This window comes from Chelonia mydas, chromosome 1 (assembly GCF_015237465.2).
Source record: "Chelonia mydas isolate rCheMyd1 chromosome 1, rCheMyd1.pri.v2, whole genome shotgun sequence".
In the NCBI taxonomy this organism is placed as follows: Eukaryota; Metazoa; Chordata; order Testudines; family Cheloniidae; genus Chelonia; species Chelonia mydas.
This window is the reverse complement of record NC_057849.1, coordinates 293,073,915-293,098,145: the sequence shown is the minus strand read 5'-3', so window position 1 is coordinate 293,098,145 and position 24,231 is coordinate 293,073,915. Positions and strand designations below refer to the sequence as shown.

The window sequence follows — 24,231 nt, the reverse complement described above, 5'->3', positions numbered from 1 at the left end:
TACAGTATCCTGGATCAGATTCTCAGGTGCATTGTGCTATTTTTGCACTGCTTTGGTGGCACAAAGTGGCTGGAAAACAGACTGATCTGGCCAGATGTGACTTCATGCAAGTTGAGATGCTCTCAGCTTACACAGATGCAGTGAACTCAGCTCCTGTACTACCTGTCGCATATGGCTGCAGTATGTGGGCGTGGGGGGAAGAAGGGCTCTAAACCATAGCTATCCCCACCTGACATACAGTCCTTTGGGGACTGTTGCCAGATAGTGCTGGTTAGAGCAGTCCCCAGACAACCTACCTGCCAGATTCTAACTAGTGACTTGAGTGACATTTGCTGTTGAGTGTGTGAAAGGCAAGCCTTTTCCCATTCAGTCTGCCTCCCCATATCTAACAATAAGAAATGAATGCTAATACTTCCACCAGAGTCAATATTTCATAGCTGCATAAGGAGGAGGGTTCACCACGTTGGAGGTTGTTTAGTATTATTGTCCCCATTTTCCCAATGGGTAAACTGAGATGCAGGGATATCAGACGACTTTCCCAAGGTCACACAGCAAATCAGTCGTAGAGCTGGGACTGGAACCGAGTAGTCCTGAATCCTAGCACTTTCCATTAGCCACAAGATCGTCTTTCCCCTAATTTTACTTGCACTGGAAACTCAATGAAGCAAAGAATCTGGGCCCATATTTTCAATACGAGGAGCCCAATCCTCCAGTCCTTCCTAGGTTAACGTGTGTGTGTGTGTGTGTACACTCACACACTCCTGCATACAAATTTTTTTTTGTTTCTGTTGTGGCTGTAGAAAAGGGGTTGCAAATGTCTCTGAAGGTTTAGTATTGATCTTCTTTATTTATAATCCATTTACACTCTCGACGCACGTTAGAGCTTGCTGAACCTGTGCATTTAGGGCCAGATCCAGCTCACAATGAAGTCAATGGGTTTTTTCTATTGATTTCAATGGGAGTTGGATATGACCTCTAATAAGCAATAGGAAAAAAGTCTGTCTTTCTCTCAGGAAAAGCTTAATAGGCGATACTGTAATGAGGTGCCCTCTTACAAAAAGGTCATGCTTTTTACAAAAAAGTGGCAGCCCATTTACTGGGACAGGAGGAAGAATTATTATAAATAATTAAACCTGAGAGAGACTTGCCAAAGTACGAAGTACATGTAGTCACACAATATTCTTGCATTTTAAATGATGCCTATTCACTAGGGGTCACGTGTGGCATTTAGCCATGGCCTTGTCTGAGGGCATGAAGCCACTTGACTTCCCAAGCGGTGCTGGGAGAGTGCTGGAAGTAGAACAGCTTTCAGACGAGCAACTTTCGTCCCTTTTTATGTGGCCAGTCAGCTCTGCTGGGCTGCACGTGGACAATGGAGCTGTGACTCCATGTAGTCCTCATCCCTTCCTGTCTCCTTTTTGGAGCATTGTTTTGGGAGCAAGAGGCTAGCACCTCAGAAATAGTCTCTGTGCTTACCATACATCAGCTAGTGTTTGCATATAATATATACGTGTGTGTGTGTAAGTGTATATATACTTTACATTTTATTTGGTGATTTAGGGAAAAAATTATCAAAATACTTTTTAAACTTTACAATTCTGTATTTTTCTTAGTGTTTGGACAATTCGTATAATTTAACCTTAGCACCAAAAGAGACAAGTATAAAATAAAATGACAAAGTGATATACAGGTATTTGTCCACTATTTCACTTATACTATGGGTATGTCTACACTGTGGTTGGTCACCTGTGGCTGGCCTGTGCCAGCTGACTTGGGTTCCTGAAGCTCGGGCTTTGGGGCTGTTTAATTGTGGTGTAGACATTCCAGCTCTGGCTGCAGCCTGAGCTCTGGGACTCTCTCACCTCACAGGGTCCTAGAACCCGAGCTCCAGCCTCAAACTGAACGTTTGCATCACAATTAAACAGCCCCACAGCCCGAGCCTGAGTCAGCTGGCACAGGCCAGCTGCAGGTTTTTAATTGCAGTGTAGACATAGAATCATAGAATATCAGGGTTGGAAGGGACCTCAGGAGGTCATCTAGTCAAACCCCCTGCTCAAAGCAGGACTGATCCCCAATTAAATACCCTAAGTGTAAACCAAAACTGACTAGTTTTCCAATTGACATCATGCAGTTTATCATGTGTAACAGCCACAAGATGGAGCTCTGCACACAACATTAAGAAGGTTCATCATATGGAGCACAGATCCGGCTTCAGATCGTGGTATAAATGTTGTGTGATGTCAATTAAAGGAAATGAAAACATAACATTATAGGAACGATACATAGTTTTCATTTCAGTACATGAGATTTCGAACAGGAGCAAATATGTCAACAATATCAAGTAGCCAAATTTATCAGCACTATTCATTAACCTGCATGTGTCCTTTAAATACCCTTTAGATTAAAAACTAGTGAGTTTGCACAGAATGATTGATTGAAAACCCCTTCCCCTCCCAAACAAATCAAAATCTGAAAGTGGGGAATTCGTGAAATGCCAGAACAGTGAAGTACATTCGCCCTAGCATTGGTGCTGAAACTCAGGCAGACAGAAGCATAAAAGTCATGCTCCATTGAAGAATTTATTATAAAAGTATTTTCAATGGAAAGAGGAAAAGGAATAAATTCAGCCCCAGCTGGCATAAGTAGAGGTTGACTTTGGTCCACAGGTTTTTAATGACAAAGAGCTATTTATTCAATGTCACAACAGTAACCACATTAAAACTCTGCTATTTTGTTGTGACTTTGATGTTAAAAGTCTAAACAAACACGGTTTGTTTAGTAAAAGATGTAAGGACAGACTCTGCACTTAGAGATCTGAAAACTGCCCAGCACTCAGAAGGAGTCTTTTATTCCTGAAAGGGCAAGGCCAGGGGAGACAACCAACTACCTCCCTCCCATAAACTGGCCACTAACAGGCCAGAGATCATGCCACAAAGCCCTGCCCCTAGAATGTGGAGAAGGAGTGGGAGATGCATTCCCAAGGTTGGCGCATGCCTGGCTGTGCCCAAGCACCTTTCAAAGATTCGGAGTGGCCATCAACTGCAAATCCAGTCAACCCCCCTTCCTACTGAGACAGAGAGCATCTTCTGTTATTCCTGCACCAGGAACTGGAACACAAGGTTAGAGCATGAAGGGCAAAAGAACATTTAAGCCACTTTTCTGCTCCATTCCCCCACCTAAATTAGAGTAGTCCTAAGGTTGCTCTAATTTGTGTGCTCCAGTAACATCTCTTCCCCTCTGACCTGCTCACAGAATACCCCATACACTACAAAGTACACGTTGAATGATGCAGCAGTATCCAGCCTGAGGAAACTTCCTCCTGTGTAATGCGGTCAGGGTGCAATGCTGATTTTACCCCATAAATTAGAAAATAGCTTGAGGTTGTGATGTTACTTGATTAAAATTTCAATCTGCGCAGTAAATGTAATAGCTTTGATTTTATGTCCCATCATTAAGTGCATTGGAAAACTGCAGTATCTCATACCATGGTGTGGCAACTGTTGGCAAATCAGTACTTACTGGTGACCATGGTAGTGGGGTATGATGGACAACGTACCTATATTGAAAAACTCTGGAGCACTGCCAATGCTAGTATCAGCTAATGGGGCACTTTCCAAAATTAACAATATGACTTTATTGTAGCTTATTGAAACCGGGAGCATTTCAGAAGTCGAATTCTACTTTATATGCCTTCTACCATCTGGCTGTTTTTAGTGGCTATTGCCCACTCCCAGAGTGGCACTGCCTAATTTCTGCTCCCACCCTACCCAGTCCCAGTCCTTCTCTTCTTGTGGATCCCTGTCCTGGGAACAACTTCCTTGGAGTCCTGGGGAGGGGGACAGATTGCCACTGAGGGAGCTGACTGTCTCCCTGCCTGCACTGGAAGAGTTAGGTCTGCATGTAGAGGGTCCCCTCTTCATGAAGGTCAGGAGGCAAAATCTGCCATTATGTATATATGGGTGATATTAATACACTAGCATGATTCCCTGATGTAAATCACTAAGGGCTAGATTTACAAACGGCACCACTTGGATTCACAGAACCCTCACTCAGCTGCCTTCTAATCCTGTAGGTGCCTAAACTCGCTCAGAGCCTAAATGCTGGCAGTAAAAGTTCCCTTGCTGCCTGTGTTTCTGCCTCTCAGCATGTGCACTGTAGCCCCTCTCTAGCCATCCGGCTGCCTTAAGCCCCAGAATGATTCACAAACTGGGGGAAGATAGACACTCCTCTGCCTAACACATGCAGGGCCCTATCCAGTAGGCACACTCAGAGGCTGCCTAACTCCACACAAAACAGGCAGCAGGAGGAGTGCCCGTATAACCTTTAGCCCAGTGGTTAGGGTATGTGCACAGGGTGTGGGATACTCCCATTCAAGTCCCCCATCTGCCTGCTGAAAAGGGATTTGAACTTGGAGCTGCCACCTCTCAGGCAAGTGCCCTAATCATTGGCCTCTGGGATATTCTGATGTGAGGGTGCCTCGTTGTCTCCTGGCAAAGCTGTTCTACTTTGGATAAATAAATAAATAGCCATTGGCTACTGGGGCTCCCACCTCTGAGGTAAGTGCCCTACCCATTAGGCTACAAAGTCATTCTCACTCTTCCCACCCCTGTCTGGCTTCTTGCAAGAAATGCCGTAAGCACCTGATTCCAGGAGAGGGTTCGCAGCTGAGAATCCCAAGCAGAGGTAGGTTTCTCCCTCCAGTCTGGATTTAGACACTCAACTCCCTGAGGGGGCAGGGCTTAGGACACATCCTCTCCTTGGCATCTCCCTGTGGCTAGCTTAGGCAGCTCCCCCCTCAGCGTGTTGGCTGTTGTGAAGCCCATTCTTAGGTGCCCATCTCCCTCCTTTCACTGTATAAGGATCCTACGTTCCTAACTCAGGCTTTGTGAATCCCAGTGGTTTTCTACATGCTTAAAAGCTAGGTACTGTGACACTCAGCAACGTAACACCTACCCTTCGTGAATCTAACCCAAACTTTCTCTGCATGACAATGAACTGGGAGGAGCTGGATTTTCTTGATCATAAAACAGTTTTGGAATGAGAACAAGCATCATTCATTTTGTGATTTTGTAACAAAGAATCCTATATGGAAGCTGTATCCTTTATAGTTCTTGATTGAAATGGCCAATTATAATAATTCAACAGTCATTATTCCAAATCCTTTAAAAAAGGATAAAGCTTACTAAGATTATCCCAAAAAGGCATTCATTAAAATGCTTTTAAAAGTTAGTTACATAGTAGCTGATGATATCTGCATCTTTTCAATGTTTCTTTATTGAATGTAGTGGTCCATAATCTGAACAGCCACTTCCTCTGTAAAGATGTTTAGACTCCTGTGATTAATCTTAATCAACCAAAGACCTCTACATGGAGGACTCCTTAATAAAACGGCATAATATCCTGTTGCAGGACTGGGTCTTTACTTAGCATAATCCTAACACGACAATATTAATTCTTTCTTCTACAGAACAAAGTACTGTAAAACCTTTCCAACATTAAAGTTTCCTGTAGCTCTGATACTATGTTCTTTGCACTCCCCAGACTCACCTGTGAGTTTTAAGTGCACAAGATTTGCAGGATTAGGCCTTAAATCCATGAGACATGAATACAATTCGAGATACAAAGGAGTTTTTTAAATAAAATATTTAAAAAACAAATCGCTCTACACACTGATTTCTGTTTGCCTGTATAGTGAATACAACTGATTGTGTGGCAATTACTTCAAGAATTAAACTATTGCATTTTGCTCAAATGATGCTAGGAGTTTTAACTATTCTGAAGGTATACAAGAGCTTCATTATTTTTGGAACACTATACTATACTTCACTGTGGAAAAAATATACTAAAGTACTCAAGTGTCAATCACACAAGCATATTTATTATATAAATATTTTATAAATTAGAACATTTTAATTATAAATGTAAACATTTCTAGGAAAATAGTGTTATATATTTCTTATACATGTTTACAACTAGTATAAGGCACATAGTGCAAAAATACTTTTCTGATACAGAGATCACAGAATAGTCATCTACATGTGTTACTTTTAAGCAGTTGCTTTTTAGATATGTGGTGCAATATAGCCTTTCATTAAAATGTATTCCTAACTTGGCTAATACTTTGTGGGTAAAACTAAGATATAGCTGCCATATGACCTACCAGTTCTCACTGGCATATAAATAGCTGATATTTGGTTTAGCGTTGAAAAATGCCTATAATTATCTAGTACATAATGTGTGGTTTTTATGCACATAGAAAATCTTATTTTGAATACCTGAGAATTTACCTGAAACAGGTAATCTTTATGCTGTACTTATTTCTGCACTTCTGGACTTGTACTAATTCTAAACAACAAATCAAACAGCTAGATCTTGTCTGAAATTGAAACATTTCCTCCTATACATTTAATTTTTCTAGGATGAAGCACTTTTAACAGTGCGCATTACAGTTGCATTTATTGCCCTCTGAAAAATTAAACTGTACTTCTCAAAAACGTGCACTATGCACACTTTGACCTAATCCTGCCTTCCCTTGTTGAACCCAGAACTTTCACTGAGGTCAATGGGAATTCTGGGTGTGGAAGTGAGACAAGATAGGGCTTTTGTTAATATGCTGTTGGCCACTTCCAACAAATGTCTGGAGTATCTGGGCAGAGGTTAAGTAAATATGTATAGTTATATAACCGCAAATTGTACAACATACACAATATATTGCTCTTACAGTATACACAGTTGTGTGAGAGGTAGGATTTTAAAACTAGATTTTCAAACTATGACATGTTTCTTTATTTTCTTGTACCCACAACAAAACAGCGTTTTGATGTTTAACATTTTTCCTGGAGACTACAGAGGTTAAACCACACTTTCCAAAACTAATATTACTGTTTGAGCACCACAAAAAGAGAGAGAAAAAATGAATATTTTTAATGACAGAAATGAGGGGGGGGAACCTTTGGAAACTGTATCAGGAAAAAGTATACTGATGATGCACTCTTCTGATGTAAATTGTTGACAAAACATAATTCCCAACAGGTTTCATAAAGCTGAAAGTAGTTGAAATTATTAGTTGGTGTCCTTCTTTTCTTTCTACATTTTAATATAGTTGATCCAGAAAATCAACACAGTATATGCATTTTACTGTACATTGTACAATGACGTGCACTGATTAGTGGCAGGTACAGTATTACAATTATGGTCCAGTTTAAGGTGTTACCAGTAGTAACATCAGTGCAGTTTATTTTACTTGCTTGTATATACTGTACATTGAATGAATACCTCTTTATTAAAACCTGAGGGTGTATGATTGTGGTTTATGCACCTGTTAGCCCATCACTAAATGATTAAACAATGATATGCATCCCTGAACACTGAAGAAAATGGGAAGGAATTCTTAGTAGTAAATTAACATTTCAGAGATGAAAGGCTGAAAAAATAATAGCACCTAGAATTTGCACCTTAAAGACAGATTTTCTTGCTTTTGATGTTCTTACCACTTCAGGGTTTTATTTGAAGTTGGAGACCAATACTTGTGTTAGGAATACATTTCCCACAGAACCCTCCACATCTTCCATATATTTTAGTACCATCCTGGAAATTAAGAGAGGCAAAAATAGCAAGAACTCAGTCATGAGAAACTACCAAAGCCATAATTACACACAATAGTTTAATAAAATGGTGACTCATCAGAACCTTTGACACATCCCACTGAAGACTATGGTATCTGGGAGACAAGATGAAATTAACTTGAACACAGGTTTGTCTACACGTTGTAGCAGTGTGTGCCAGAGGGCTGTAAACTGTAGACACTCTGAAGTGTTGCACTCTAACTGCCCTGTGTAGACCTTGCTAATGCCCTCTAAAAGGTTCCTAGCATGTGTTAACTTAGCACTGTTTCAGACAGGACTATGTCAATGGGCAATAGGTACCTATTAGCACAGGTGCCAGCTTCCTGCTTGTTCCAGGGGTACTCAACCCCAAGTCCCACCCCCGACCCCACTCCACCCCTTCCCTGCCCTGCTTCTTCCTGCTTCTGCCCCAGGCCCCATCCCCACCCATGCTCCGCCCCCACCCTACCTCCTCCCGTCCCCTTCCCTGAGCGTGCCCCATCCCCACTCCTCCCCCTCCCCCAGTGCATTCTGCATGCTGCAGAATAGCTGATCGCGATGGGCAGGAGGCACTGGGGGCGGAGGAGGAGCTGACTGTCGGTGGGTGCTAAGCACCTGCTAATTTTTTTCTGTGGGTGCTCCAGGGCTGGAGGACCCATGGAGTCAGTGCCTATGCCTATTAGACTGGGTCAGCAGGGTCTATGCAGGGTAGTTAGAGCCCAATCCTTTGGAGCGTTCTACAATTTACAGCCCTCTGGCCGGGCATTGTCCTACCGAGTAGACAAGTTCATAAATTCATAAAGTATCTGTGAAAGTGTCTCAGTCAAGTCAAGAATGGACAAAGAATATGCAACATTACTTACTTGAGATTTGTGTATATCAACAGTTGCATAATTGCCCTGAGCAATCCATCTAGCTGTATTGGATAGCCTCAGGCCAGTGCCTGTCAAATTAATGCTGAACTGCCCCTATTAAAAAAAAAAAAAAAAAAAAAAAAAAAATCAAAGCACAGAGCTTATGTACAAACTTTAAGACACTTAACATTAGCAAATACTACTTAAGAGTATTGCATTGTAACCTTACGGTTACATACCGAATTTTGTATTTCTAAAGTCAAAAAGCCTAGAAACCTCTATGTTGGCACACACAAGCCTTTTACTGTATTTAGCTCACTCACTATCTCTTATACCTGAGAGTAAATTATTATTTTAATATTTTTCTCTCCTATTATAATAAAAAATTAGGTTACATTAAATACTCAGACATTTTGTGATGTTCCCAGATAGTTCTTGCAAAGGAATTAATTATGGACAAAAACATAATGATCAGGAGTTCAGTGTAGATTAGAGAAACATCCAAAAGTGCTGATATTTATTTGAAACATAAACAAGCATTTTCATCAAGAGACATTGCTGGAATTCTGGTACAAACTGTTTTTTGGGTGATCCTTGCAGGATCATTTCTGGTTTGCTGGCGGTGGGAAATAATGCTGAATAATACCAATTATTAGTTCGTTGGCATAATTACAATACCATATAACATAACATCAGTTATCATAATAATCAAATAACAATTCTGGTCAAAAGCCAGACATTTTGAGAGATGAAAAACAACAAATTTCAACAAAATACTTTAAAAATTATCTGAATTTCTGAAAACCTCAAACTTTTTGGATTGGTTCATGTTTTGGGTTTGATTCACATTTTATCTGAAGTGGATTGCTTATTATTCCTAATTGAAATCAGATTTTATTTTAATTAGTGTGTTAAAAAATGTGAGACCTGCCAGAATGAGGCTTGCTTTCTTAAAAATAGACAAAGTGGGTGAGGTAATATCTTCTTTTGGACTAAACTCTGTGGATGAAAGAAACAAACGTCTGAAGCTTTGAAGAAGAACTCTGTGGAGCTCAAAAGCTTGTCTCTCTCACCAACAGATGTTGGTTCAGTAAAGGATATTACGTCGCCCACCTGGTCTCTCTCATATCCTGGGACCAAGATGGCTACAACAACACCCGAAACAACCATTTATTTTAAACTGTGTTTGAACTTTTTGCAGCTACATCAGCACGGTCTGCCACACTCTGGCAACTACGGACAAATCCTTCTCTGCTACTCACAGCTCTCGGCCTTTTTCAAGTGCAGTTTCCAGTCAAGTGCCTCACCCTATTCTGAAAGTGATAGCTCACTCTTCCATGCTTACAGAATACTTAATATACCTCTTAACAAAGCAATCAATACAGACACAAACAAATATTTAAATTAAATTCACTGCTAAATACAAAGTTGTACAATAAACACAATTTCAGAGAATTGCATAGATTCCAGAGCCCTTTTATATGCAAACCTGTATTTAAAAATAAAAATCAAAGATGGACTTGAAATACACTTTAGAACAGACATCATGTTCGGAACTAGAAACTATACTACACTTTTTCCACTAATTTTTTCCACTTTAGAAAATAAATGGTGACCCAGAAGACAAGTTGCAGAAATTGAATAAACTACATTCATGCAATATCATGGTTGAGCTTTTAAACAAACATGTCAGTAAATACTCTGTATGTGTGTGTGTGTGTGTATATATATATAAAGGTGTGTATATATATGCACTGTACATACAAACAGTGACAAAACTTGCTCCCCTTAGTAGCCAATGAGGATTTTGCCATCGACTTTAATGAAAACTGAATCAAGCCTGTCCTGAATGTGCTTGTTTTAAATTTTGTAAAGTGACAAGGGGTATGAGATTAGTACTATGCAATCGAAATCTCCATCAATTCCAGTCATACTTCATGAAAGACTCTCCCATTTTACTGTTTTATTCTTTTGCCAAAATCCAACATGGTAAATATATGTACTACTTACTTTTGGGTGGTTTCATCTAGGCTTGGCAGAATTTCGATTTTAATTTTTTTTACAATTTTGACAGATAATATCAATATTTATTTTTAAGCATTTTTTTCAATTTTTATCTATCTAAATTTTCACAATTGTGAAATTCTGAGGGGGTCAGACAATTATTTAATGACAGATATTGAGATTCAAAAAGTTAAAGCTTTATAAATATTAAAACACAAATTGTCAACATCACATGTAAAAATATAATAAGTGAATATCCTTAAAATCAACAAATCATACCTGGTTTTCCTATTGATTCACTAGTCCATTTTTAACAAGCTTAATTCTAAAATCTAATTACTGGATTTTGACTCTAATAAAGTTTTCAAACAGTATTTTTCTTATTTTGCCTATCTGTAAATTTCGATGATCATCAATGGAAATACTTTTTTCTCAGTTTGTGGTATACAGTGAAATCAACATTTACCAATTTTTACTGAAATCTAATCCTTCCAAGCCTAGTTTAAAGGTATAAATGTTAAGGTGTTCATGAGATACCTGTATTTTGATAGTACCCAAACTTTATCAAAAATAAATTACATACAAAGGACTGTATGAAGAGTTTATTTTTATTTCAGGGTTCTAGTGATGCATATACACCATTCAAGCTTCACTCTTGTGATTCATATAGATGCTGAAAACATCAGTCTTATATTGTATAGTTTGGTATAACTTATTTCCTGTGTATTTTCATGTCTAGTTGCTCTTTTTATTTTTTAGGACTCATACCCCTGGGTGTACTGGCACAAGCTGATGTGTTACACAGGTGAGGTGGTTCTCTGAGTATCAAAGAAGCGGAACGTATTAATTTTATGGCATACAGCATCTGGAGAAAATTAATGCAAATGGAGTGTAGCTTATTCCATAATCATAGGCCCATAGTATTTCATGAAGTAACTTCATCCACAGTGATGTCATGTTGCAGAAATAAATGAACATTGCATATGTGCAATTATACTGATGGCACAGCAGTTGCCTGTCATGTATAATATTCAGGCTTGGGAGCAGATCTGAAAAACTCTGAGAGTGAAGGAAGTGGTGCAATTGATCTGAACAGAGACCAGCAGCACTTGTTCAAGGCATCTCCTGAAGTGTGAACACTTCAGTGCAGAGATATATCCCCAATTAGCGGAATCCATTATCATTAGTTATTAAAGGTCATGTTCACCACTGGTGTAAAGAGATGCAGTTCAACAGAGCTGTGCCCACTTAGGTCAGTAGTGGATTTGGCCCTATGATTTTTTTTTTTTCAGTATCCAGTGCTCTGAAGCACTTGTGAGGATTTTTGTTTATTTGTGGTTTAATTTTCTGGTTACTGTATTCTGGTCCTGGTCTTAGGCCAGTGAATGACATTTGGCTGCTTGGGATGCCCTATTGTATCTACATGTATCAGACCTCTGCTCTTTCTCCACACAAGTATTCCAACATGTTTCATGAAGTCCCAGGTGATAGATCATTAAGGCAACTCACAACACATGCTGGGAAGTATTCTTCTGCTGCTGAGCAATGAGAATTCTATGATTCTATGATCTTTAAGTACTGCCTTTCAGCTCCTCCACTCTTTATGTGAATGAATGTCTCATGCCATATACATCATGGGAGCAGAGAAACCAAGACAAAAATACAGAGAGAAGGGGAGTCAGCTGATAGGGATCTGACGAAGGGGAGATGGAAAGGGATGGAGAGGAAAAGAGAAATTGATGGGGCCATAGCAAGGGAGGAGAGCTGGAAAGAGGGATTAGAAGGACATTAGAAGGACATACAAAAAATTTAAGGGGTAATGCACATCAGAAGAACACCAGTGCAAGAGGCAGGAACACAAGAGATCAATAGCAGATTGGATACTTATACATGGAGCAGGAACATGAGGGACAGCAAAAGAGACAGCTGTGGGGAAAACAATTTCAGGGAGCAAATGTAACGGATGATGGACTAAAAAAGAGGGGAGCAAGAAGCAATTACTTATTAATGTACTGTATTTTTGTACAGAATATTGAGTGTACATTAGTCGATTGCATCTCCCTACTATGACCTCTAGTAAAATGGTCTTTTTCTTAAGTGTTAATTTCATGAAAAAAATTATAAATACCTGTGGGCATCTGGCAGCACTATAGCAATCTCCAGCTGTAGCAAAAGGAACAGCTCTCCCAAATACAGTCTGAGCAAAGAGAAGGTCTGTAGCTAATAAACAGATATGACAATTATTTAGCACTGGAATTGTTGCTTTAAAAACTTATTAGTAGACAAGCAATATGCAGAAAGTAGCAAAAGTGGGTGGGTCGGGGAATTTGGGGAAGGGGTGGAGTGAGGGCAGTGCAGGACCGGGGCCAGAGGCAGGGCGAGGGGTCAAGCACCCACCAAGCAGAGGGGAAGTCGGCGCTATGGTGTAATCTGCTGTAGGAAAAGGCTTACTTCATAGAATATCAGGGTTGGAAGGAACTTCAGGGGGTCATCTAGTCCAACCCCCCTGCTCAAAGCAGGACCAATCCCCACTTTTTGCCCCAGATCCCTAAATGGCCCCCTCAAGGATTGTGTAGAACTGATCAATGGAATTGTTTTTAATTGTTCACTTTATTAATATAACTTCATAAGCAAAGTTTTATGAATGAAACAACATTCATTCATAAAGCCAGTTACCCCAATAACTGGCTAATTGAGTTTCACCTTCAATCCAATTGCTGCTTGAATCACTGAAACTTGCACTGCTTCAACATTGTAACTTCTGTTCACTGTTTGCCATTCCTTACACTTGTCCATGTTGCAAACCAAACTCCATTTTAACTTATCCCAAACTCCATTTTAAAATGCTCACTTCATTTTTGCAAAACCCTGCTGTAATCTTATTAGTTTAGTTCAGATGTGTGAATGAGGTATGGATGGATGATGGAATCAACCTCCAGCCCCAGCCTGTCCTGATGAAATAAAGTGTAAACACCAACGGCTGAAGATGCAGACAACAGCCCTGACAAAGTAAGAAGAGTCCACCCTCAAAAGAAAAGAACAAAAGTACAACTGAAGAAACATCAAAGCCAGGTCCTAGGCTGAAATTCATGTCTGCAATTGGCAGGTGATCAATCACACTGAACCCAGAGGCAGCGTGACACAGCAAGACCTATAGACTCTAGATTCAAACTAAAGCCTACAAAAAGGATGGGTGAGATGGAAGACTTTGGAGGGTAACATTCTGCTGCCAACATGGAAGGGCATCGGTGCATGCCCAACAGAGATTCAGCTCTTCCTTTTGTCCAGCTTTCCTGGCCAGTTAGCTGCCACAAGCTACGAACCCAAGCCACGAACTCAAGCTACATTCAGAACTGGTAACTATATAGCAGCTACAGAACATTTGGTGTGTGTGTATGTATGTGTGTGTGTGTGTATATATATACATAGGTATTAGATATTAGTTACTGGTCTTAAATCAAATTGTGTTATTATAATAAACGTGACATCTTGTCTTGTTCCCTGAAACAATCCTGTGCAGTTTTGTCTATATAACAATTGAACTCACAACCCTGGGTTTAGCAGGCCAATGCTCACACCACTGAGCTATCCCTCCCCCTTAGTTCTGCTCTTGAGAAACACATACATCAGATTATGCATGTGTATTAAAGTTATGAGACACCCATGAAAGCTTAAGGTTTGAACCTGTGAAGTCTCATTCATGGAAGTGCCATTGAAGTTAAGAGTTTTGTTTGCGTAGAAATGGCGCAATTGGGTTCTAAATTTGCATTTATAGTAGTCACTTTAAAATTCCAAGAGAAGGGTCATTACATAGAGTTCTATAATAATATATAAACACTTACTGTCAATTTGCATAGAGATTATATCAATTCTTATTTTGCTAAAACTAGTATGTCCAGCAGCAAGGTAGTCATTTCTGCATGCACAGTCTTGCCTTCTGCTTCCATTGAAAGGACATTCATATGGATTTTGTAACCTGTAATAGCACATTTGGTTTCTATTTTCGTATGTTTTCTAAAGTAGTATCATACTGAAAAACAATCAAATCATTTTATACTACGCACAGAATATCGAACAACAAATACTGACTAGTACAGTAGCTCCACGCTTAACATTGTAATTATGTTCCTGAAAAATGCTACTTTAAGCAAAACGATGTTAAGCGAATCCAATTTCCCCATAAGAATTAATGTAAATGGGGGCGGGGGGGGGGAGGGTTAGGTTTCCAGGGAAATTCTTTTTGCCAGACAAAAGACATCATATATACACATACACAGTACAAGTTTTAAACAAACAATTTAATACTGTACACAGCAATGATGATCGTGAAGCTTGGTTAAGTGGTGAAGTCAGAGGGTGAAAGAGGGTGGGATATTTCCCAGGGGATGCTTTACTGCTAAATGATGAACAAGCATTCTGCTGAGCCCTCAAGGGTTAACACATTGTTGTTAATGTAGCCTCACACTTTACTAGGCAGCACTAATGGAGGGAGGGGAGACAGCATGGCAGAGAGAGACAGAGACACACACCACGTGTGAGAGAGAAAGAGACGCGCATTGCCCCTTTAAGTACGGTGACCCCACCCTAAGTACACTGCCTTTTTAAATAGATCAGCAAGTTGAGACAACAGCTGCTGCCAGCAAGCTCCCTCCGTCCTGAGCCCTGTCATGTCCCCCCATGCTCTGTGGAGATTAGGTACAGGAGTGGAGGAAAGGGGGACACCCTGACATTAGCATCCCTCTCCGCCCCCCCCCTTGCACAGCAAGCAGGAGGCTCTGGGGAGCCGCTCCAAGGCAGAGGGCAGGAGCAGCACATGGCCGTGGGGGGGAGGCACAGCTGAACTGCTGGCAATTGATAGCCTGCTAGGCAGCTGCCACACAGGGAATTTAGGGGAGTGGGGAGCTGATGGCGGGCTCCCGGTTCACCCTGGTTCCAAGCCCCCACCAGCTAGCTCCAACGGGCTGCTCTTCCTGCAAGCAGTGGACAAAGCAAGTGGCTGCTAAACAACGTTATAAGGGAGCATTGCGCAATTTTAAACGAGCATGTTCCCTAATAGATCAGCAACGTAATAACAAAACACCATTAACTAGGACGACATTAAGTGAGGAGTTACTGTAGGACCTTTATACACTTGGGCCAACAGCAGCACTGATATAACCAGGTACCATTTCCACTGAAATAATAAAAGGTCATCTGTAAGGTCAGTAACTGCAGGTACACACAAATTCAGTATGGAAATATATTTACATTAGTAATGTACATTTGTGTGCCTACACCTTTGAAAATTGGGCCCAAATATGTTTCTATGCATATGATCCCATAAAGGAAAACTCTGCTTTATAGTTTCAAACTACCAAATACATTTCATAAAGTAAGAACCCCACTGATTTTATACCTGTATCCATATACTTCAGAAAAGTTGTCTGCTTCACCTTTAACCAATGTTAAATATTCTCTGGGATTCTCAAACTGCATCCCCGAACAATAAATCTACAACCAAAAATATAACCCTTATTATTATATAATACACGTTTTATTTCACAACCCACCCCTTTGATAGAAATGTTAATAGTACCTTTATCAATCTTCCTTTAACGTTCAGTAAATATTCACCATCCTTTCTAATTCTTTTTTTACTCTGGATTTCTTTGCAGCTGGTGAAAGCTTCACCTTAAAAATGAGTGATTGAACCATATCAATATTTCATGAGCTGAGAATTGAACCTGAACACCTAACTGTGTATATTTGTGTTGCAAAGATATTTATTTTACAGTTTTTACATAAATATCCCAAGAAAGCATTTGGTACAGTACATAATCATCACTGTCAATTACTTACATTCTTTTGCATGACAGATCTTTCTGGCTGCTGGTTTTAAACGTGACAGGCACAAGCTACTGGACAAACCATTTTCAGTCATGCATTCTACTCTTCTTTCCTTTATTCCCACTCCACAAGCTACTGAGCACTACACACAGATAACAACCAGAAGTTCAGAAGAAAATAAATCACTAACACTATCAGCAAATACATTTTGATAAACTTTTTTGTGTTTGAGGCAACTGTAAAGTTTTAGCTTGCACATTTATACTCACTTTGCTCCATTTCCCCACCTTCCAAGTAGCTGCTTGTAAACATCCCCTGATATTACATTTATAAATGTGTGGGGAAGGCACTATTGGGCAATCTCGATATGCTACCGAGCGAAGACCATAAGCACGATTATTCCGAATAGTGTGGATTCCAACACAGTATGTGATCCTTTGTTGGTAATCAAGCCCACAGGTGGCTGAACACTGAAATAATAACAAAAAGCATTATTTTCGGTGATATTTGCAGCATCAGAATATAGTTAGTGAGTCCTGATCCTCTCTTCAGTGAGAGTATGGGGCGTAGTAGACATTATTCCCACATATGCTGGCCCAGCATTTTTTAGTAATGATCTGGCAGAGTACAGAAATGGAGCTCTATAATAACTATGCCTCAAGACCTGTGGAGCCTTTGGAGGTGAGAGCTCATGCTGTCCCAAGGTAGGAACCTGGCTCTGCAGTTACCTCCACACAGTGCAGGCAAGAAAGGCCCAAGGGACCAGGAGCCTGATGTAAAGCCTACTGAACTCAATGGAAAGACTCTCACTGACTTCAGTGGGGCTTTGGATGAGGCCCCAGGAGAGGTTCTTCAGTACACAGAAAAGAAATTTGGTAGTAAGGACCAAGAGGAGCAGCTGTTCTCTAACAGGTGGGTCATGAGGCGTGCCTAGTAGATCATGGCAAAATCTCTAAAACATGGTGGCTGCTGCAACCAAGGTGGAGAAAACTGATAGGAGGGAAGAACCTCCCTTTATCTTCCTGCTGACGCCACTTCACCCCATTACAGTTCCTCCTATTCCTTCACCCCCTGTACTCTGCTCCATAGAAGAGTCACTTAAAGATGGTGAGACGCTGACGGTCTAGACCCAGTGCCTTCCAGCACTCACAGTTCTCAGCCCCGTCCCCAGGCTCAGTGCAGCACAAATGCAGTGGCAGGAGGGAGAGGAGGAGAAGAGCTTAAGTACTGCTCCTGTTGCCCCCACCCACAGGTATCAGAAAATACCTACCCATCAGTACTCCTCCCACCCAGAGCTGCAACGGATTGTGGAACACAACCGCAGAAGATTATGGTGTTGGAGTCACAACAAGAAATCATGGTTAGTGTGAATGTCCCATGCGGAAAAAGTCTAAATTATTATTTTTTTTACACAGAATGTACAATTTATATTAATATTCTCTTATATACAACATCAAAATGAAAATTTGGTTAGCAACATGATTAATTTACCTGTGACAAGTCTCCTGTAACCACAGCATATTTACAGGGAGTAATCCTGCATTTTTTGATCGCTGGAGGCTTTGTGGCAGGATCACAGGAACTTTCATTTACTTGGATCTTGTTTTCATCCACACACGTGACCTTCCGGCGTGTTTCCTTTTTCCTACATGATGTTGAGCACTGAGTATGACATAAACAAATTACAGCTTTTCCATTTAAAATGGTTATTTATACAACAAATCTATCTGGTGGTTGCTATACACAAGTAAAACTTTGAAACAAAGATCTAGTGAAACCTGTTATCTATTTCAGTACAAAACACCCAGTGTGACCAAACCTTTCACTTTGTTCTCAAAGCTCGGATACCAGCACTTGTAATTATACACCCTTATTGTTTCATATATGACTGTGTAACATGTGAGGTGAGCCAGAGGTTAAAACGAAGAAAATGTCAGGCCAGGATAAGGGGCTGGGTCAAAATGACTCCTCTGTGTGAAAGGATAAGAAACAATAAGCATTCAATTAATGTAGGCTGGGTAACTTGGTCTTTAGAAAGTGAACGTCTTGCAAATGTTAAGTTATAAAGGAGTTTTGATACAATGAATCCAAACTCTACATTAGTAACCATTAATACTGGATATAACTGTGAAAGAAGGGGCAGGGAGAATGTGAACAAAGGAGTTTCACACAAAGGGTAACAAACATGAAATGAGTTACCAAGAAGAGACAGCAAAGCAAAATGCATTTATGTTTCCAGTTCAGATAAAAAATACGAGCGTTTGGAAAGAAGGGAAAATCCATACTTATTCTTGAAAATTTGCATTTCCTGTTATAAAACTCATTATCCTAAACATTTCTGAACAGTCTAGCGAATCTCTGCACCACTGGCTAGCACATCATATTTATGTTTGCCTTGGCTAATAGTCATCCCCAGTGTGCCAGTACCACAGCACTCCCAATACTCCAACAGTGGGTGCCTCAGGACTTCTTCGTCAAGTTAGTGCCACTTCCTTTGTCTTTGGTGAGGGCTGAGAAGGAGAGGTGGCAGCACTGTGCTTGTTGGGATGGGGGGAGAATGAGAGGAAGAGGCAGCCAATGAGGAGCAGAGACACACAAGGATAGAAGAGGGGCATTGAAAGCACCATACAGAGAAGCTGAAGCATAAAGGCTAGAAAATGGCAAAGGAAGACATGTGGGAGCAAATGAAGCTAGATGATGACATTTTTTTTAAAAAAAAGTAATTAAAATTGAAATTTCAATTCTCAGTTCAGATAAACATTTTTAGAGGATTTTTTTAAAAAGGAAAACAAAATAAATAATTCCCTTAAAGAAAAACAGCCTTCACCAGGATGGACCTGGAAAGGTGCATGTGCACAGCTCCCCATGAAGCCAGGGTTCAGCATTAACATCATCAGGCATTATGTGCAAAACATTCTTGTGATGCTAGCACTAATGGCTAGTACCACAAGGATGTTCTGTGTGTGTAAAGTTTGGTTCCTCCCTTCTGTTCTGCTAACATCATAGTACTTCAATGATTACAGTCACTCACAGTTCATAAACCGAGATTTCTCAAACTCTATTACAATGTGGAGCACAGCTTAATAGACATTGTCTCTAGGACACCTCCCTCCAATCTCAGTCATGTGAACACTCCCATTCCTGATCACATAACGTCCCTCTGACAAATGCTGCAGTTGCTTACATGAGAAAGTGACAGTAGGAATGTATTTATATATCTTCAACTTTCTTGTAATTGATTTAGCACAGGAAAATATGCCCGAATCATGTGACCAACACCCAGCTCTTTGCAAACCACCAGCAAGTGAACTGTGGTTTATGGCATGTATGTTAATAGCAAGTCAAGAGGACTATATTTTTACAGTATAAATATTGCACCATTTACATTTAAAAATCATCATACCCAAATCTGGGACTTTGTTCCCCTAGGAGCCTGATTCTAAGAGACAGCATCCCTGAGGATCAGGCTATAAATTAACATTACATAACAGCTACGCTACCTGTGCATCTTCCTGGCTATGCTTTTTTTAAAAAAAATTATCCACAATACTTGTTTCACATTTTTACTTCTTTATTTTTCCTGTTACTATAATGTCAAAACCATCTACAGTTCTGTGCCTTTTGATTTTTCTTAAACGGGTATGCCGTGTTTTATTTTTTTATTTTTAAAGGCAAATCTTCCCATTGTAGAACTTCCCATTGTGGAAAGAAATGTTCCCAAAAGGATTATATCCTTGGAGTTTCTATGAAATAGTTCATCTTCCCTTACATTCCTGTTGGTTTTTTTGATTCTTAAAAGGTGATTCTTTTATAGTTTCTGATTTCTGAGGCCTCCACTGTTACACATTTTCTACACTACATACAGGTTACATGGGATTGGAGAGCGAGAACTATTACATTAAAATTAGTTTTAAAACTCCCCCATTAGGGACCTGCTGATACTTCCTGCACTATTTCTGCCTACAACTCTAGACAAACAAGTTCTTTATTAGAAAGAAAAAGTGCCTTTGAAATTTTATGCCACAGCTTTTGAATTTTGCAGGCCTGTTCACATTTGCAGGCAAGTTACATCAAATTAGTTGAAAGGCCATACTTACATCTTGCCACTCATCTGTCAGCCATTGGTACAGCACACAGGCAGGCAGCCAACAGGGCTTCTGACTAGGGGGCTGGGCATCATGATTGCACATTGCTTCATTCACTCGACCCCTGCCTTTCAGCCGACAGTAAACATCCCGTTGTTGAATCCCCACTCCACAGGTCACCGAGCACTACAGAAAATACATACATAAAGAAAGAAAGAATATGAAAAAGGTAGCCACCAAATATGGTAAAAACAACGAGGAGTCCTTGTGGCACCTTAGACAGTAACAGATTTATTTGGGCATAAGCTTTCTTGGGCTAGAACCCAGTTCCACGAAAGCTTATGCCCAAATAAATTTGTTAGTCTCTAAGGTGCCACAAGGACTCCTCGTTGTTTTTGCTGATACAGACTAACACAGCTACCCCTCTGAAACCTCTCACCAAATATGGTGTCATTTCCATTATCGCATGTCATTCATAAACGAAGGTGTTTGCATATTACCCTTTTACAGTGCACTCATTACACTAACACACCTCTGTTTTCTACTGTTTGTTAACATAGTTCAGGTGTTCACTTCAATTTTCTACATTTTTGTCAGAAGAGATTTAGGATGAAAATGTCAAATTACAATGGAAAAAACACCCTTCAACAGGTGAGGTTAAATATATACTACAGAATAAGGACGATGATCCTGCGAAGACATACGGCAACATGTTTAACTTAAGTCTCAATGGGAATAGTGGCTATTCACACATGTAAAGTTAAGTACATGCACAGGCTTTGCAGGATCAGGCCTATATAGCTGAAATCTTAGAGTTTGTTCAGTTTTAGAGCCCTGCGCAGGACTCAGAAATGTGTATCTGCATCTGATCCGTGATCCACAAAAACTGTTTGCAGATATTTGCAGATTTGCAGGGCTCTACTAACAGCTCTATGGGTCACCGCACACCAGTGACGCAGGGCTGAGCCAAGCCCCCGACCCCCAACCACCCACCACTTCTCTCCAGACACCTCCGCCCCCCTTGGGCCTCCTTCCCTGCTCCAGGCAGGGAGGCTATAATCCTGGGCCCTTATATGCAGCGCCACCCTCCCAGTGGGGGCTCAGACATGCCTACACAACCCTTGGCAGCTCTAACGCACACATATCCAGCCGGAACAGACAGCAGTGACAACTACTCTCTTCACAGCCCCACTGTTGCCACCCCCTAGCTTAAAGTATAATCAGACCTTCAAAATGGCACTTGGCTCACTCCCTTCTGGGAGTTGTAGTTTACCTTCTCCATCAGAGCAAGCTGGGGACTACAACTCCCAGAATGCCCAGCGGGCTATTTCCACATGTCAGAGCCCGCTGCTGCGTGATTCAGAGAGCCGAGCTGGAGCCTGAGGGCTGGGTGACAGCCACTCCATTTGGGTGAATGTGTGCTGCAGAGCCCTGCACACATATAAAATTTGTATCTGCATCTGAGCTGTGATCCGCAAAAATGGTCCATGGATGTAAAGCAGATATCCATGGATTTGCAGGGCTCTATTCACTTTGCTAAATTAAGAAATGATAGGTAGAATTATATGTGGTCTTAAGGAGTAAAAATATAATGGTCAGTATATTAGCTCACTCTGAAAGTGGCACATTCTGGTTAAAGAGAAAGAAACAATTGTCAGTATTACTGGTTAGCTAGAGATGTTTTCTGTGCCAGTCTACAAGATAAAAAGCATGTGTAATTCCATGAAGTTACATCAAGATCCTAAGGAACATTGACTAAGCTGGTTTCATTTAAATGTAATGGGCAGAACGTAGTTTATACATTCCCCTTCAAGGAGTAAGCTTAACTCTGCTGCATTCATTAAAGATCACTGTTAACTGTTGTAGTTAAATGAAAGAACTATAATAGCAGCTCTGAAAGATTACAGAAGACTAATCAGCTACTTATGAAGCAAGCCACTAAGGAAGACATTTGAAAATTTTTTTGTTTTAATCTTTTAATTAAGTACACTAACATTTATTTATATTACAATTCTATGTGATAAGATCTAACCTATTCTTTTAAAGCTTGTGTATTGTGTGGGTATATATCATATCAGCTATGTTATATTCTTCCCAAAGAAAATGTTAAATTAAAAACCACACAGTTATCACCAGTGAACACGAACAGTCACAGCATAACAATACTTGAGATTCCACACTGATTTATTATTCTAAGTATTCAGAAATTCCAGATACGAAGAACTCTGACAAAGAGAGACAGAGGGCGTGACATGGGATCCACGCTGACAACACACATTTACTGTCAGGTAAGTAACCTTCTTCAAATATGTGTCAATGTGGATCCCACTCTAGGTGACTGACAAGATGGGACAGAGGAGTCCTGATTGTCTAAGCAAACAGTGATTGTAATACTGCTCTCCTGAAGCTAGTATCTGTCCTTACAGATAGATCGAGGGCATAGTGTTTAACAAAGACCACTGGTGTACTCCCATTGACTGCCTCAGGTATTTGTGATATAGGAATGTTCCTGGAACAGGAGGAAATCTTGACCTCTAAATGAGTGAGTTTTCACATTCAGAGGAAGTGGTACATCAGCTGTCTGGTAGCAGATTGAAATGCACTGCGTGATCGATTGAGATATTCTCTCCAGGAGATGGCTTGACCCTTTGAAGGCCCAAAATGGCAACAAAGAGATAGAATGACAACTTGAAGGGCTTTGTTCTGTCCACATAATACAATAAAAATCTTAAAACATCCGAAGTGTGAAGTTTCTTCTCTCGCGGTGCAGAATGAGGATTGGGGAAGAAAACAGGCAGGTTGGTGTACTAATTTAAGTGAAACTTTGAAGACCACCTTAGGATGAGTTCTCAGCATCACCCTGTCTCTGTGAAATGTTGTGTAAGAGGGTCACTCATATAAGCTTTGCAGCTCGCTGATCTGCCTGGCTGAAGTAATTGCAATTAAGAAGATCATTTTAAGGATAAGATGGTATAAGGAACATAAGGAGCAAAGGCTTGAAGGGGGCCTCCATGAGGTTTGCAAGTCCAATGTTGAAATCCCACACAAGAGGGAGTTCCTAGACTGATAGATAATCACTGTGGGATGTGAAAATATGGAACAGGATTAGGCAGGTGGTGACAGGCTGAAATGGCTGCTAGATTAATGTTAATGGAGCTAAATGGTCTTTTAAATGCAGGAGATTCTCCAGGGCCTTTAGTATGGGCTCCTCCATTGTGTTAAGCTTACATTGTGTTGTCCATACTGAGAATCTTTTCCATTTAGAGAAATAAGTTTTCTTTGTGGAATGCTTCTTGTTTTGCAGGAGAATTTCTTGCACCTGAAAGAAGCAGTCTGTCAGTACCACTCAACTAGCCAATACCCAGGCTGTCAGATACAGTAACCGTGGGTCTGGATGAAGTATTTGACATTGGTTCTGCAATATTATGTCCAGACAGTCTGGGAAGCTGGATGGTATCCAAAGAAGGCGCATTAGCCAGAATTGTCTCAGGCAATGTGGAGCTATCAGAATTACCTTGGCTTTGTCCTACCTGATCTTGCATATTAACCCAGGGCTTGGGAATGGGCAGGAAAACATACATGAGTCCCAGAATCCATGGTATGAGGAAGCTGTCTACTAGCAAGTCAGGCTCATGCCTCTTTTGGAACAAAAGTCTAGATATTTTTTATTGTTCTTCAAGGAAAATAACCATATCACAGGATTTCCCCATTGATGAAGGTGTGCCTAGGGATGGGGAAGAAGAGTATATCTTTTCAAGGAGTGGTGCTGAGGCATAAGGCGATCTCAGTGCCAGGATGATGGTGTACACCAGTTCTGAAGAAGGTCTTGGGGCCAATGATGTAGACTCCTCTACTAGT

The 24,231-nt window shown here is 40.5% G+C and overlaps 1 protein-coding gene across 4 annotated transcripts in view; it reads right to left on the bottom strand.

Moving 5' to 3' along the window:
- Window positions 1–5,862: 5,862 nt before the first annotated feature.
- The window catches only part of ADAMTS20 (ADAM metallopeptidase with thrombospondin type 1 motif 20), a 174,393-nt gene continuing 156,024 nt past the window's right edge, over window positions 5,863–24,231 (bottom strand). For 3 of the 4 annotated variants that reach the window (XM_043548992.1, XM_043548987.1, XM_043548981.1), the window contains 10 exons: window positions 20,386–20,559; window positions 17,780–17,950; window positions 16,558–16,758; window positions 16,301–16,430; window positions 16,038–16,132; window positions 15,858–15,952; window positions 14,305–14,438; window positions 12,591–12,682; window positions 8,468–8,572; window positions 5,890–7,587 (listed from right to left, as the gene is read on the bottom strand). In XM_043548992.1, coding sequence (XP_043404927.1) covers window positions 7,495–7,587; window positions 8,468–8,572; window positions 12,591–12,682; window positions 14,305–14,438; window positions 15,858–15,952; window positions 16,038–16,132; window positions 16,301–16,430; window positions 16,558–16,758; window positions 17,780–17,950; window positions 20,386–20,559 — 1,290 coding nt within the window. In that variant the 3' untranslated portion in view covers window positions 5,890–7,494. Of the gene's footprint in view, window positions 7,588–8,467; window positions 8,573–12,590; window positions 12,683–14,304; window positions 14,439–15,857; window positions 15,953–16,037; window positions 16,133–16,300; window positions 16,431–16,557; window positions 16,759–17,779; window positions 17,951–20,385; window positions 20,560–24,231 lie in introns of all 4 variants that reach the window. The other variant, XM_007061782.3, reaches the window with a different exon arrangement.